This window comes from Astyanax mexicanus, chromosome 5, assembly GCF_023375975.1.
Source record: "Astyanax mexicanus isolate ESR-SI-001 chromosome 5, AstMex3_surface, whole genome shotgun sequence".
Taxonomy (NCBI): Eukaryota; Metazoa; Chordata; class Actinopteri; order Characiformes; family Acestrorhamphidae; genus Astyanax; species Astyanax mexicanus.
Window position 1 is genome coordinate 55,117,593 of NC_064412.1, and position 16,719 is coordinate 55,134,311.

The 16,719-nt window shown below is 35.8% G+C and overlaps 1 protein-coding gene across 1 annotated transcript; it reads left to right on the top strand.

Moving 5' to 3' along the window:
• Window positions 1–1,127: 1,127 nt before the first annotated feature.
• ppp4r1l (protein phosphatase 4, regulatory subunit 1-like) lies at window positions 1,128–16,242 on the top strand. The gene is made up of 20 exons (XM_022675377.2): window positions 1,128–1,177; window positions 2,963–3,007; window positions 3,533–3,662; window positions 4,053–4,159; window positions 4,950–5,092; window positions 5,214–5,360; window positions 5,987–6,094; window positions 6,298–6,363; window positions 6,491–6,649; window positions 7,923–8,047; window positions 8,400–8,806; window positions 8,996–9,195; window positions 9,297–9,383; window positions 10,047–10,232; window positions 10,656–10,817; window positions 11,047–11,147; window positions 11,297–11,417; window positions 12,088–12,222; window positions 12,347–12,488; window positions 13,351–16,242. The coding sequence occupies exons 1-20, from the start codon at window positions 1,171–1,173 to the stop codon at window positions 13,524–13,526; spliced, it is 2,754 nt and encodes a 917-aa protein (XP_022531098.2). The 5' UTR covers window positions 1,128–1,170; the 3' UTR covers window positions 13,527–16,242.
• Window positions 16,243–16,719: the final 477 nt, after the last annotated feature.

A 16,719-nucleotide genomic window follows, 5' to 3' on the forward strand; every position in this document is an offset into this window, starting at 1 on the left:
AAAAAACTGTCAATAACATGTATTTTCTGTTTTCATAGGTTGTAACTATTAGCAAAATAGTATTTTAAGATTGTTATGACAATTCTTCTGACTTTATTTTATTTTAGTCAGATGACTGAATATTTTTAAACATGACAAATTAAAAACAACATTGAATAAATGTCGGAGATCAACATTGCGTCTGTGAATTCTGTGAAGTTAATTCAACATACTGTTGTTCTCTATGGATTATTATTATTATACTAACAAAATATTCTATTCATGAAGAAAGAATTCTAAAAAAAATTCTGTCTTTTTATAATTAAAATAAAAATTTAAAACCATCTTTGAACAAAAAACATCATTAAATGCAGATCATTAAAGATTACATTGAAGATTGCAATTCTATTTAAATGTAATATATCTTCTGAAGATACTTAGTTTTGAGTATTTTGTTTTCATAGATTGTTATGATTAAAAAAGATTATGTGAAGATTTTTATTAGATTTTCTAAATTTTACACTTACATGATATGCATATTTAATGTAAGTTAAATAAGCATTAATACAAACAAGACATATAAAACCATCACGTGGAATAAATCTTGCAGATCAATGTTGTTTTAACAGTGCATTAGAGATGTAAAAAAAAAAAAAATACTAAAAAGGTGTTAATTTAACACATTTTTGCTATTTGAGCATTTCATTTTTTCTAAAGTTACTGAAGGTGAAAATAGGCACTGAGTCAGGCTTAAGACTTATAATGAAGTTAGATAAAATGCTTGCTTTAATAAATTATTGTTTAAATAGCACTTTTAATATCACTGCACATACTAATATCTTTTTTTTTTTTTTTTTACATTTTTGGGACAATTATGGACACTATTATTTACCTGAGGATTTTGTTTTATCCACGGAGCCCATTGCCAACTGAAGATAATGTTTTAGAATGTAAACCCTAAATCTTTATATTTGTTTTATTTATTTATTTTTTCTTCTTTGGTTGAACCCGTACTTTTTTCTCTTTACTTGCAATCCTTCTTTGTAAATATATGCATGTTTTTTTGTACAATAATACTAGATAAATGTTTAAAGCCCTGTTTAAAGAGTTCCAGCAGGAGGAATTATTTTCAGGAGGCGCTTTACTCTGCGGGGTGAATGACAGCTCCGCAGCAGAACAGTGTACATCAAGATGGCAGGTAATGTGGAATAATTCCTTTCCTCCCTCAGGTTTCTGTTGTTTTTTTAAATCATTTACTATCGTTATTATATCGAAATATAATCGTGTTTAATAACACGGCCATGTAGCGTGTATATTAATAATAATAATCTGACGTTTCTCGCCTTTTCTGTGGATTAACGAGGGCTTCCAGTCCAAGCTTTAGACCAACACGGTAGCGAACAGCTAGCCTAGCCTAGCTTAGCCTAGCCTAGCTTAGTTTAGCTTAGCATAGATTAGCTTAGCTTAGGTTAGCTAACGTTTAGCCGCAGAATTGTTCAGTTTTTTGTTGGGTTTTATGTAACTGTTCGCTGTAACTTTAAAATTTACCTGTGTTTTATAGCTAATATATGTTTATCCATATTTTATTAATAACCTAGCTAACTGTAGTTAAGTATCGTGCTCAGAATGCCAAAGGGTAGCTAGCTTTAGAGGTGGGTAACTCAGGTCCAAAAAGTAAAAATCCATCCCAGGGTTTTGTACCAACTGCCTAGCTAGTCTTCTGGCTGCAGCAGGGCCGCCCAAGCAGTTGGTACAAAACCCTGGGATGGATTTTTACTTTCTGGACCTGCGTTACCCACCTCTACTTAGCTTAGCTAGCTAACGCCCTCGTAGAAGCAAAACAAAGCCTTTATCTGGTTAAATCCTTCAGCTAAGCTCTTTTCCATTCTTTAAAAAATATAGAGTAAAGTTTGGGACACGTATAACATATTAAACTAGCATTACTAGTTAAATATTCGTTAATTAAACACTAAACAGAATAAAACAATGTGAACAGACCCTTTAGCTGTATTCATCTATGTGACAGACTGTTTCCTGCGTGCTTTTTACCTGTCAGGTATTTATGTTAGCTGGTTAACTTCTGTATTAACTCAGTTTTCATTAGTAAAAACTTAAATAAAGATATCTGTAATGAAACTAGGATATATTAATAAAGAGTTGTATCTCATATATCAGCTGTGAAATGTTTACTAGTAACGATAATATCAGATCTCCAGATCTAAGTTAGGCTAAGCATATTACCAGGACCACATAACCTGTATCTCTAATGCTATTTTTACAAGTCACGTGTTAATATTGAATATTGATACTTTGAATCGGAATATAATGGGGTTGCTACAAAAGAGTATTTTGGTAGTAGACTTATCTGATATTTATTTTGTCTAAATCGTCAATGATTATTTCTACCTGCTTCCTGTTGCTACGGCTCCTGTTCCAAGCTTTCTCTTTTGCTTTAAAACCATAAAAACAACTAAATGTAGGATTTAAATGTGCTGACATTTAGTAAGAAAATACAAATATGTGGACAGAGATACAATCTTCATAATTTAGGCTTTGCATTCCATTACAATTGATTTGAAACCTTCTTAGGATAGACTACACTTCAGATGCACCTCATTTGTTTAATTTTATAGTGATCATGAAGGGATGCACATGGATAGCAATATTATTTATATAGGCTGTGGCATTCCTTCATTGACCTGGGGTGGCATCACACTGAGCTCTGTCTCGCTTTCTCATGCATTCTCATTAAGAGGTTTTTAATGTTAAGATGCTTAGGAAACTGGCCCATTCTTTCTTGAGAGAAACAGAAATGTCATTTCATTGGTTTATTGCTTTAACTCTAAAAGACATGTGAAACCCACACTTCTGCACTGTGGATGTTTACTCGCTGCAAGAGTACAGATGTTTTTGTATGTTATTAGTTTAGTTAAATTGTGTTTGAATATATTTTAAACAGCTTTTTTTTTCTGGCTCTTTCCAGGTCTATCTTTGTATTTTGAAGATGGTCATGATGAGCTAGATGACTGTAAGTATTCATACACATGATTTGCTCTTTTAGCAAAAACTGATTTTTGTTACTCGTGACATGCCATTTAAATTAGCTGATATCTAAAAACTGAGTTCAAAGGAAGCTACCAGGTTGCTGAAATATTATAATTTGCTTTGAAAATAAAGTAATTTAACAGTATGTCTTTGGGTTATTATGTCTTAATTTGTGACTTAATAGCATTTTTACTTATAAAAAGTATGAAATTGTTAAAAAGATTTTAAGAAGTAAAGTTTCAATAATTTAACACTGTGATCAGATGTGATGACAATGTTTCCTACATCGTGTCAAGGTTTTGTGTAAAGTTACCCATTGAGACATGCATGAGTTTTGTGTGGCTGCAATTATATAAATACTGAATATTTGGCAAATGTTTGTGAAGGTAAATAATTTGATAGAGCAATGTGATAGTAGGGATGATTGTAGTGTTTATTTTGGTGTAATTTAGTGATACACAAGGCCACATCCTGTTCTTGAACTGAAGCAATCTATTGTTTGTTGCAGTTGGATTTGACGACTATGGTTCTGAGTGTGATGGTATTAGAATCACAGCATTCCTGGATGCAGGGCAGGATAACCTGACTCCTCTGGGCCGGCTAGAAAAATATGCCTTCAGTGAGAATGTCTTCAACAGGTGAGTGACAGTAGTGTGTTTATATACTCATACATATGGTTCCCAAACATTTGGGCATTTTTTTATATGGGGAATGGACAAATAGAAATAGAAAGATTCAATCTTTTTACACTGACTTCCATTAAAAGTTTTGTAATAGTTGTACAATGATATGTCCTTGTCATTAAAGAAATTAACTCTACAAAACACTCTAGCACAAATGTGGACCTCAGACAGACCTCTTTATTAGACAACAAGCCGACCACCAGCAATTTACGTTCACAGCACAGCTGTGTAAGCACTTAACCAATAAAAGCCACTGAACAGCAGGCTGTCCTCTGTTTATGACTATAAATGACCTTGTCTCAAACAGTGCTTTAATCTCCTTATTTTCTACTGTGTTTTTCTTAGACAAATTGTTGCACGTGGGTTATTAGATGTGCTACGAGAATTCAGTGATGATGAGAATGACTTCATCAGCGTGATGGAGACAGTTGGCAGAATGTCCGAGGATGCAGGTATGTCTCTTTTTATGTTGTACAAATGTACAAATCTTTTGTACGGTGGGAACAATAAGTCTATGTAGTTGAATAAATAAATTGACCAAAACAGCTCTAATGCAGTAGAAGTTTTATGTAAAAAAAAATAGCACTCTCTCAAAAAAATTTTAAATATTAAAAATGGGAAAAAAAATATTTCTCAAAACATATTTTGCAAGTGCAAATTTGAATTTGTGAATGTTTTTTTTTTTTATCTGCATTAGCCATTTTCAGTGTCTTGATTTTTTAAGATATATATATTCACTAATTATGTTTTTTTAAACATGCTATCAGTATTTTGCTTCTACAGTCTTTTTTTTTTGCTTTTGAGAATACGTTTACCTTGTGTCTATTGGTAAACTGGTTTGGAGCAACAGGTTGTCTAATCTCGGATCACATCTCCTGTAAATGCTCCAACCCTGAGAGAAACACAGTGTACCATGTGCGGTTGTTATGATACCAAAGTTTTAAACTTTAAAATAATATACCGAAAAGTATTTTTGTTCAATACTATTTCCAATACTTATTGTAGACAAAATTGAGGAATATTCATTTTTAATTTAATATGCTTATTGAAAAATGCTGATTTTAAACATAGAAATTCACATTTTATCCATCTGTGGCATTGAACATGAATGCTGAAGGATCCACCACTAGTGTTCTTCTGGCCCCAAGCATGCTTTTAAAACCTGTAGGCCACAGACGCTGCATATTCCAGAGTCAGAAAGTTTGTGATGGGTTTGTGTATGTGTATGTTTGTGTGTTTTAGAGCCCACAGTGCGAGCTGAGCTAATGGAACAGGTACCAAACATTGCCATGTTCCTGCACGAGAATCGGCCTAATTTCCCAGCAGCTTTCTCACGATACTTGATGCCCATTGTGGTCCGTTATCTCACTGACCCCAATAATCAGGTACATTTTCTACTAGCTCTCTGTGTTGTTTTGTAAAACCATTTTACTTCTTACAATTAACAAGTGTCACTACATCTGTGCCTAAGTGTGTGTTTGTGTGTGTTTTATTGTGATGTTTTAGGTGCGTAAGACAAGCCAGGCAGCTCTGTTGGTGCTTCTTGAGCAGGGCCTCATATGCAAAACTGACATGGAAGGCAAAGTCTGCCCTGCGCTTCTGGAGCTCACTGAACCGAACAGCGATGATGACTTTAAGATTGAGGCTGTTGCGGTAAGAGAGTGCATTTATCAGAGAGAAGATGAATCTTAATACCTTTCAGTATTACATGTATATGCTGTGTTTGGCAGTTTTATGGGTGTAAGGCAGTTGCTATGGTGTCCTTTGTGGTTGCTGTGGCGGTGTTAAGTGGTTGTTAATGGAAGCTCTACTATAGTGTTTCAGTATATTTAGTATATTTAGGTATTTGATATTGTATAGCTAAGTGGTTGCTAGACAGTTGTTATAATATCCCATGTGGTTGCTATGGTGTTGATAAGTGGTCGCTAAATGCGTGCTTTTAGTGTTATAATATGGTTTCTTTGGTGTTGCTTAGTGATTGCCAGGATTTTACCAGGCAAATGCTGTGATATCTCAGGTGATTGCCAAGTGGTTGCTGTGGTATATTGCGTGGTTGGCTGGAAAAAGAAGCAGCATGTGTTATTGATAAATGATTGATATATGGGTCGAATAGTGACATTTATATATGATGATTTTTTTCATTTTGGGAAGTGTGGGATATTTCATTATCTGTAAGACCGGATTATTTATATTTATTTGGTAATTTGTGAGTTATTTTTTATTTTTTTAATTTCTAGGCAATTGATGAGCTAACTGTGTCTAATTATATTCCAAAACAGATCATGTGCAAGCTGGTAACTATGTTGACTAAAGACACAGTGGAGCAGCTGCTGTTACTGCGCTTCTGTGAGCTCTGCAGTGATACCAGGCTCTTTCAGGTCCGCAAGGTAAGGATATGTTTACGGTTTACTATAATCTGTTTATCTAAACACATTTTAACTAATTGTACATTATGTGTTTATTTTCTAATAAAAATGTATAGATATATAGTTAATGGATATTTTTATCTCTGTTTTTAATTTTATTTTTTTAGTTACTTCTAAAGTTTGTTTCCTTTTTTCCTCATTTCCTTTTTTGAAATCATAATTAGGTTTGTGCAGCAAATTTTGGCGAGTTCTGTTCCATTGTTGGCCAGGAAGCCACAGAGAAACTACTGGTAAGGATAGATTTGAACTTATTTGGACCAATTTTAGCTCATTTTCCACATCAGCTTTCTGAATGCTTGATGCACATTTGGGAATTGATCCTCATTTAATTTCCCTTTATTTTGTTTCTGGTTCCAGATGCCAAAGTTTTTTGACCTGTGTTCAGACAGCCTGTGGGGGATTCGTAAGGCCTGTGCCGAGTGCTTTATGATCATTTCTAACTGTACGTCTCCAGAAGTGCGCCGCACTAAACTGTCGCCCCTGTTCATCAACCTCATCAGCGATCAGTCCCGCTGGGTAAGCATGAGGAAATGCTGTGTTTTATGCATTCCTGACATTTGACATGTGTATACAGACTTGTGTTCTCAATGGCAGAAAGTGATAAAATGCTTTTTACCCACAATAGAAATGACAGCAGTTTAATGATCAGCTCTAGGAGGAAGTATTATGTGACAAGATCTAAACATATTTATACAATAATAAATACAAATAATAAAAATGATTAGAAGTGTTTAGTTTTTATGTAGAGTTTACAGCACTACCCTCTGGAAAAAGAGTAATGTTCAGGACAAACACGTACAGCTCTAAAAACATTAAGAGTCCACTTCAGTTTCTGAATTAGTTTCTCTGATTTTGTTATTTATAGGTTTATGTTTGAGTAAAATGAACATTGTTGTTTTATTCTAAAAACTACAGACAACATTTCTCCCAAATATTGTCATTTAGAGCATTTATTTGCAGAAAATGAGAAATGTCTGAAATAACAAAAAAAGACGCAGAGCTTTCAGACCTCAAATAATGCAAAGAAAACAAGTTCATATTCATATTCAGTTTTCAGAGTTTAGAAATCAATATTTGGTGGAATAACCCTGGTTGGTTTTTAATCACAGTTTTAATTTTATGCATCTTGGCATCATGTTTTCCTCCACCAGTCTTACACACTGCTTTTGGATAACTTTGTCTTTACTCCTGGTGCAAAAATTCAAGCAGTTCAGTTTTAATGGCTTGTGATCATTTGGTAAAATCAAAGAAACTCATCTTTTTAAGTGGTATCTATATATTTCTCCAGAGCTGTATAGTTTGAATAAAACTTTCTATTTAAAGGACAAAATTACTTGAAATAATAGGTGAAATTTAAGTTCATCCCCTTCTGTGGCCTGTAGATGTCATCAGTGCTATTCACTATTATCTTCACAAGCCCTTTATCTGGGTCTCTAATATATCACTCTCTTGGTGTATCTCACTTTGTGTCTGGGAGTTTAACGAATCCAACACCTCAGATATTTGTGTAACAAAAAAAAAAATCAAGGCTTTTTGCAGAAAGGTGTTTTTTTATTAATTGTAGAAGAAAAATGCATGTAGTTTGTTTTCCCTTTTATACTTTATTTTAATTGAATGGAGCTTTATGGAGAGGGCTGTATATACAGTAGAACCAATACTGTATAGAAACCAAAAGTTAATTATCATAAATTATTAATGCGTATAGAAATAAAGCAAGATTTTCCACACTTTCCACACTCTCAGATCTTTTCCCCTTTTTTATGCCATGTTATATGCTTTGTTTTTTCAGGTACGCCAGGCTGCTTTTCAGTCTCTTGGGCGTTTCATCTCTACGTTTGCTAATCCATCCAGCACAGGATTCCACTTCCATGAGGACGGCACACTGCATGAAATCCTAAAACCGCCTTCAGAGAGGTAATCTGTTCAGCTCAAGCAATAATAATGAGCAAAATCTATCTCTCTTTAGTCACACTCTCAGAATCCATTAGAAATTAAAAGAAAGCTGAACTACGATATATATAAAAAATTACAATATATAAAAAATATATAAAAAATATATATAAATAAATATATATATATATATATATATATATATATATATATATATATATATATATATATATATATATATATATATATATATATACTGCACAAATAAGACAATAGCTATTTTGTGTTTTTTAAACAGACACATTTGATTGTACTTGAGTTTGATATATTATACCTGTAGAATAAAATAATCTGAATGTGTAATATATCTCCACAGCAATGAACAACAGAGTTGTTCCAACAATGCTTCAACCTGCAGCACCCCTGACTCCACTGCCTCTTCACATCATTCATCCCAGCCAGGCTCCAACACAGCCACCTCACCTCCATCTCCAGCACCAGAGAATGACCACAGTTCCAAGCCTGAGAGCTCGAAACCCACACAGAACCAGCAGATAGACACTATCTATAACTCTTTTAATTACTGGAGACCACTACTGCCTGATATCAGCCAGGACTTGGAACTACTACACGTAACAGAGAAAGAGGAGGAGCAAGAACAGGAAGTGGTAAAGGAGGAAGACATTGTTCCAGAACTATGCTCTAGGGGTCCAGCAACAAGCTCTCAGATTCAGAAAGTTCTAGAAAGCCTCCAGCCTCACCTGGATGACCCTGATGTACAAGGTAGGCATGTCCTGATCAAGATTTCAGCCCAGATTTTTTTTTTATTTGAACTGATGTGATCTTTGTGTTTCTATAAATAATACAGTTCTACACATTAGTTAAGATTTTTTATTTGACGAGTAAAACAATTCTCTGTGCTAACTAGTTGTTCAGTAGTTAATTGGTATATGTGTGTGTGTGTGTGTGTAGCCCAAGTGCAGGTTTTGTCGGCAGCACTCAAGGCTGCTGAGTTGGAGAGCCATGCGGATGATGTGGATCAAGATGTTCCACCATCAGAAAGTGAAACTTCTGAAAATCCAACATCCACTAATAAGGAAGCAGAGACTGATGCACACCTCGTAAACTCTACCTCACCAGCACACGAGGCTGCACCTGAAACACCCTTTGTGGTAAGCACAACTGTTCTCTAAGCAAAATATTATGAATATTGAAGTTTGATTTATTTTCTTGTTTAGAAATCTGTAATATATATTTTTGTCTTTCTGCACAGAATTCTGGTCTGATTGAGAATATTGAAGAAATGAAGGACATGGACATGAACTTGTCTTGTGATGAGGAAGAGAAAACTAAAGTCCAGGTAAATCTCACGGCCAATGATATATAATAACTTATCTATGGAATATGTTTTTTTTTTTTTTCATGAGTTAAAAAATGTAAATGGTCTCAGAATACCTATTTATGTTCAGTATTTTAAAGTCTATAGGTGAGAACAGGGCTCTCACTGTTGTCACCTTTAGGTTTCAAAATAGTGAATATAAATAGGAGGTTTTTATATTATTTTTAAACTCATAAATAATAAAGAAAGATAAAAAAAGTGTATGAGTGCAAGATCTTACAGATCTGAACTTACAGGTGAAGTTTTATGGAAGGAAATCACACTTACCATCTTCTCCTAATTATGTGAACTGTGTATTCTCTATGTTACTCTGTGCACCGAACCTAATAGACATACCATATAACCCCTAGTAATTAGGTACATATCATCCCCTCCTATTTCTACAGTAACATTCTGATGATTTATCGCATTTGTTTTTTGCTATATATTAAATTCAGTGACTTAACCAAAAAAATGTAAACATGTATTGTTTTATTATTTTTGTTTGTTTGTTTTTACTTTTTTTCTACTTTCTGTTGCCACAGTTTAACATATTTTAAAGTCTCTCTATCTACTTTTTTTGTAAGGTATATTAAACTACTGCACTCATCAGAATCTTTATCTTTCTTTTCTTCACTCCTGCAGAATGTGATTCCTCAGCAGTTATTGGATCAGTACTTGTCTATGACTGATCCAGCCCGAGCTCAGACAGTGGATACTGAAATAGCGAAGCATTGTGCGTTTAGTTTACCAGGTGTTGCCCTGACTCTAGGCAGACAGAACTGGCATTGCCTCAAGGACACCTACGAAACCCTCGCCACTGATGTGCAGGTGAGTAAAGCTGTCTGTCTTACTGTGAATAAAAGATGTAAAGATGAGAACCATATCTCCATAATCTGATCCTACTTTTAATTGTCTTCTGTCAGTAATTTACATCAATCCACATGGGGAAAAATGGATAATTTAATGTGTAATCTCTTTCTGTTAAAGTTCATGCTAGCAGATGGAAAGTAGCATACGTTGCACCAAGTTTGTCTTTTGTGCGCGTGTGTTCAAGGCCCCTCAAGTTCTGATTTAGAAACTACATTAACCATTTATTAAATAAAAAGAATTTAGATATAAGATATGCATTACAGTCTAAATGATATGTTGCACAGTTTATTAAACACTGACCATTCACCATCAATTCTGTGTCCTCTTGAAATATATTTATTTATGTACTTTAATTTTAATTTATAATTTTTTTTTTAACAGTGGAAAGTGCGACGAACGCTGGCGTTCTCTATCCATGAGCTGGCAGTGATTCTGGGGGATCAGTTGACAGCAGCTGATTTGGTGCCCATCTTTAATGGCTTCCTTAAAGACCTGGATGAAGTGCGAATCGGAGTTCTTAAGCACCTGTATGATTTCCTCAAGGTATGGAACTACTTTGTGTTTTTATTTTAGATGCATTTTATTTACTGATTGTTTTTGCTGTAGTCTGTTTAAATAAAATCATCTGATTTTAGACTTATTTTTGCAATTAAAATTCTTAATTTGTATATTTTAGTTATTAGAATTAATATCTTCTTTTAACACTGTCATTTTGTGAGTACATTGAAAAGATGATGTCGTGGTCGTCATCCCTGACTTTTCTCCCTACCAGCTTCTCCATGCAGAAAAGCGCAGGGAGTATCTGTATCAGCTGCAGGAGTTCATGGTGACGGACAACAGTAGAAACTGGAGGTTCCGCTATGAGTTAGCTGAGTAAGCTTCAATTCAGTTGCTTATTTATTCATTGATTGATTGCTGACTGTCACTTTCATTGTTCTTCATCTTCGTATTGACTTTACTGTTATTTTTCTACTAATATAAGTACATATTGATTTTAAGTATGTATGCTTGTCTTTGTATAGGCAGCTGATCCTGATCATTGAACTGTACAGCCACAGCGACGTGTACGACTACCTCAGACAGATAGCGCTCAACCTGTGTTCAGATAAAGTCTCAGAAGTCCGGTGGATTTCCTACAAATTAGTGAGTAATCCCTCTCTGTTTGGAATGATCTTTAAATTTTTGTCAGCACAGGCTAATCATTTCCTTAAAGATCTTAACCAGCAGTGAAGAAGAATCTTTTTGTTTCCCTTTTTACAGTTACAGTTTTTAACCTCCTGAGACCCTAAATCAGGGCCGCTTCAAGACCTTTTCTTCCTCCTCCTTTTCTTCTTTCTTTTCTGGCTTCATGATTGCTTAACTTTCACATTGTTCCGGCTGCAGGGAATGATGAACCTGGCTGGCTGACTAATGTCAGAAACTAGTGGAAGGCGCCCCCTTGAGGAAAATTCTGAAAAGTGTCCTTGTAGTTTCCTGCATTGACCATCACAGAATTTAAAGGGATGCTCACAGCTTGTTGTTGCAATTACTTCATAAGCAGTCGTTGTCTGGGGGCCCCAGGCTAGCTCGGGACCCCAGGCAATTGATTGGTTTGCTTGCCTTGTTGCAAAGAAATTTCTAGCTTGAGAAAACGGCCAAAATCTATGTTTCCAGATTTCAAATTCCAGTTTAAATCCGACAACAGCCATCTAGTGAATGTGTACTAGCCAGTATTTTGTTTATTTTTTGTTCTGTTAATGTTGCTGTGATATATGTTTGGTATACTTTGAAGCACTACACTAATTTAATCATGTGTTTCTATGTGTGTCTGTAGGTGGTGGAGATCCTGCAGAAACTCTACTCCTCAGGGGCTCATGACCTCAGTCTGAACTTCATTAATGAGCTTGTAGTGAGATTTTGCCACTGTCCGAAATGGGTCGGACGACAGGCGTTTGCCTTCATCTGTCAGGTGAGTTAAGCTAAAGATGAAGTATGGTCATTTATTTAAAAAGGTACAGGATTCTTTCATGTTGTTCATGCAGACACGTCTGTCTAATCCCTGAATATTTATTACCGTCACTCTGTGTCTCCAGGCCATCGTGGAAGGGGATTGTATGCCAATGGATCAGTTTGCTCAGCACCTACTTCCCTGTCTGCTCAGCCTCTCCTCAGACCCTGTTCCTAATGTGCGCGTGCGGGTTGCCAAGGCATTACGTCAAAGTGTGCTGGAAAAACGTAAGACATATATACACGTTCGCACACACACAGTTGCACACATACAATTTGCTCTATAGTAAAAATGAAGCTGGTGGGAGAGTGGGTTATTTTGCCCTTTAGGTCAAGTAATTTTTGTTTTTATTTAAGGAAAAGTGTAAAATATGTAAATCACTACCATATAAGAGTTCTTTACAGTTTTCTGTTTTCAAATTAATTGAAATTCTCCATACAAATTTTGTTAACAATGACCAAAAATACAACCTCAGTTCCTTTTTTTTTTTTTTTTTTTGCATCAAATGTGTTGTAATCTAAAGGGAATGAAATGTTATCTCCTTTATTTAACGTTTTAGTTTCAATGTAGATTTCAATTAAATTAAATAATTTCTGCTTTATGTGTGGTGTGTGGATGAACAATTTAGGCATTTTAATTCAATCCAGACAAACAGTGAGTGTTAAAATTACATCAAAAGTGCTCATTCCTATTAGTGGTTAATTATTGCTTAATTATCTAGCTAGCATATGTCAACTTTAGCTGAAGCTCAGCTTAGAATCTGTCTTGTAGTCCTTCTGGGTTCTAAATATCTGCGTCCTGATAATGAGTTAGTACAGATTGTGTAATAAATATTGATCTTTTAAACTACTGAAACTTGTTCACCTTTTAAACTCGAAAGGGGACACACAGTTTGCATACTCGCTTTAGGTTATATAAATTAATTCATGATGATGTGATCAGTCCTATACATTCTGCCATTATGTGACTTGCCAATATATATATATATTAGTAGGTAATGTTCATATTTTATTGTGTGTAGTAAAATGTTTATATTTATTATGCATTCCTGATATGTGATTTATTTTATTTTCTCCCTTCTGTTACCAGCTTACTTCAAGGAGCCAGGCAGTGCGTACTCTGACGAGCTGGAGGAGGCCCTGTGTGAGCTGAGAATGGATAAAGACAGAGATGTGCGTTTTTTCGCCACAGTGGAGCCCAACCAGAATGTCATGGACACCGCAGGACTGATCGAGAGCCCATTACTGTCGGAGTACACCAGATAAACACCAGCATGGACCACCTTAACCCACAGACCAACACACACAAATGTTTACTGTTGGGCACCAGTGATTTAAACTGACACACAGTCTATCCCTCTCTCTTTTTTATTTTTATTATTATTATTTTTTTCCCTTTTTTTTTTTTCTACTTTTACCTTTTACCTCTCTCTGTTGTTCTCTCCGGCGCACACTGAAAGGCAGATTTGATAGATATACATCCACTCACTTTTTTTTGAGTGTTTGTGTATTTTTTTCAGGACCGTAATTATTAAATGGGAAGCAAGACATTAATTTGCTTTGATTTAAAGGAGTTAACAAAATATTGCATTTAACCTTTTTAGGGATTAAAGGAATTACACATTCCTAAACTGGTGATGCGCTTTGTTAACTCCTTTAATTTAAAACTAAAGTCTAACTTCTATCATGCCTTGATTGCTTAATTTTAAATTATCTAAGTATATATATGTATAAATATCTGAGCCTAGTTGGACCCATTAAGGTTTTTGTATACTAAATTTTTGTACACAAGTGTTTCTACATTCTCTCCTCAACTGAACAACCTGGTGCGAAGCTTCATGCTGCCTCTCCAAAGCTCTAACTCTCTGTATGTTTGGGGTGATTCCTCTTCTTCTTCTTCTTCTTCCTCTTCCTCTTCTTCTAGCTTCTGAATGAATTTCTTATTTAAGAACAGGGCTTCGGCTGACCATAAGCTGATGATTCTTCAGAGAGCGTACACAGAGTGAATACTACCTAGCTCAGGGGAGACTGGATTTGATTGGCAGTTTTAATGTGAAACGCCAGACAAACGGCATCACTGTGAGCCTGGGTGATGCTCCTGTAGTGATTTTCACACATCTATCGACCTCCTCTTTACTTGTTCCACAAAGTTTTGCACATGTAGCTGTTTTTTTTTAACACTACAACTCAGGATCTAAAACACCACTGTCTCTTTCTCTCTTGCTTGTTTTATGTGGCTTACATCTTACACTGACATGCCATGACATATGTCATGGGACAGGGACAGGATCTAGTATTGTGTTCCATGGCTTTGCCACGTGCTATGGAAGTTAAAGAACGCAACACTAAACTGTGGGATATGTGTTTGTGGCCTCTTGTATTGAATGTGGATGTAATTTCTGCCAGAGCCTTACGTCAGTCAAATGTGGGAGGTGATATTTTCTGTTAAGTATTCCTGGTACACACTATCAATCAGGGCTTGTCGATCATGAACTTCAGTAGTTCACCACGGCCTTGCTATGAGCACGTTGACCAGTGTTCAGCCTCTTTCACAAGATAACATCTCAACATCTCAACAACTTACAACTTCCCAAGCCTTTCACAAAGTATCACTTAATGAACAATTTGCATACTACTATCCCATGACTTCTGGCATGTCAGTGTAAATATGAAGATTGAACATAGACGCATCTTTCCGTTTGTCTCCTGTTTTGTTTACGAGGGTAACGTGACCATGTGACCACCTGATATGAAAGGTGGGCAGTGTTAGATAATGATGGTTCAGAATGGCTCAGCAAACAAAGAGACTACTTCTGTGGATCTTGTGAGGCTCACGAGTTCAGATTATCATCATGGGTCGTGCTGTTTCGGCATCAGCAGCCAGAGTCAGAGAGAGAGAGAGCACGATTGGCCTTCCTCTCTCTTCTCATCACTCCCAGTGTGATGCTGGCTGATGTATCAGTGCTGGAGGTCCAGCGTTTTTCCTCCAGTGATGATGATGCATTTCTGACAGTTTTAAAAGAAGCGCAGTTTGACTTCACATGTATTGCAGGAGCCATGTGTCAGGAGCATTGCACATGTTAAGGAGAGGGAGGAGACTTAGTGAGGAGAAAAATGGGTCGTCCCTCATTTTTTAAGTTCAGGATAAGCAACATGCTTTTTTTTTTTTGGTTGGTTTTCAAGCTAAAAGGTCCTGCCACCAAAAGCAGTGTTTTGTCTGTTGTCTCTAAACTAAGGCAGAAAAACATGATCTTTTTTTAAATCATGTTTAATCTTATTAACTGAACGACAAATACGATGTCTATATTTTTATTAAGGACCAGTTGTTTTTAGAAATAAAGGGTTGCACTGCACTTGTAGACTTGAGTACAAGACTTTAGAGAAGCACTGTACCTTGGGAAAACTCAATGATACTTTTATAAAAGTTTTATTGAACTCCCGGGATGATCTTGGCTCGATCCACTGGTTCTGCACTTCTCAGTGTTTGTACAAATTCTTAACGACCCATGCTAAAAAAAAAAAAACATTTTTTTAAACGTCAGGCATAGGATGTAATTAAGCCAAGTGACTTTTTAACAAAGTTCGGGCATGTTCTATATATATATATATCGAACGTATTAATGAATTGAAATCACCAGTTTGTGGGTTTTTAGCTGTGGATTTATAACGGGAGCTGTGTGTGTGTATGTGTGTGTGTGGCCGTTGTTTATGTTGTAATAGTGGACCATATTATGCACATGGTTATTCCGATCTACTCTCTGTAAACCACTTTGTCTGCATAAGTACCCGTTCACTACTTTTTTAAATGTGGTACAGCTGTTAATATATATATATGTATATTTTTCTTCCATTTGTTCTTATATTGATGTATCTTGTTCAGAGATTTGATATAATAACCTTTTCTGGGTGCAACCATTGTAATTTCCAGTGTCACTTTTAAAGAAGTTTTTAGTATTCTGAATAAAATTCTAATATAAATCAAGGATGGATGAGGAAAGTTGTGTATTTCTTTATGAAAAAATATGCATGTTCAATAATCACGGTACAGGACATGCAAGCACTTAGTAACTTGGATTTATATTGTAAGTAAGAAGGGCCACGACTGGTCCAGCACTGCTACAATGATCGGGAGATCGCTGTTTGGAATCCCAGTCATGCAGCTTGCAATCAGCTGCCAGAGCCCTGAGAGAGCACAATTGGCCTTACTCTCTCTGGGTGGGTAAAGTAGATGGTGCTCTCTTTTTCCTCATCACTCCTAGGGTGATGTGGATCAGCACAAGGCTGCATCTGTGAGCTGATGTATCAGAACCAAGTTCGAGTGTTAGTGCTGTGATGCTACTCAGAAATGCTACAGCAGCATCAGCAGCAGTTCAAAAAGAGGCGGAGTCTGACTTCACATGTATCGGAGGAGGCATGTGCTAGTCTTCACCCTCCTTGTGTTGGGAATATATGAAGCTAA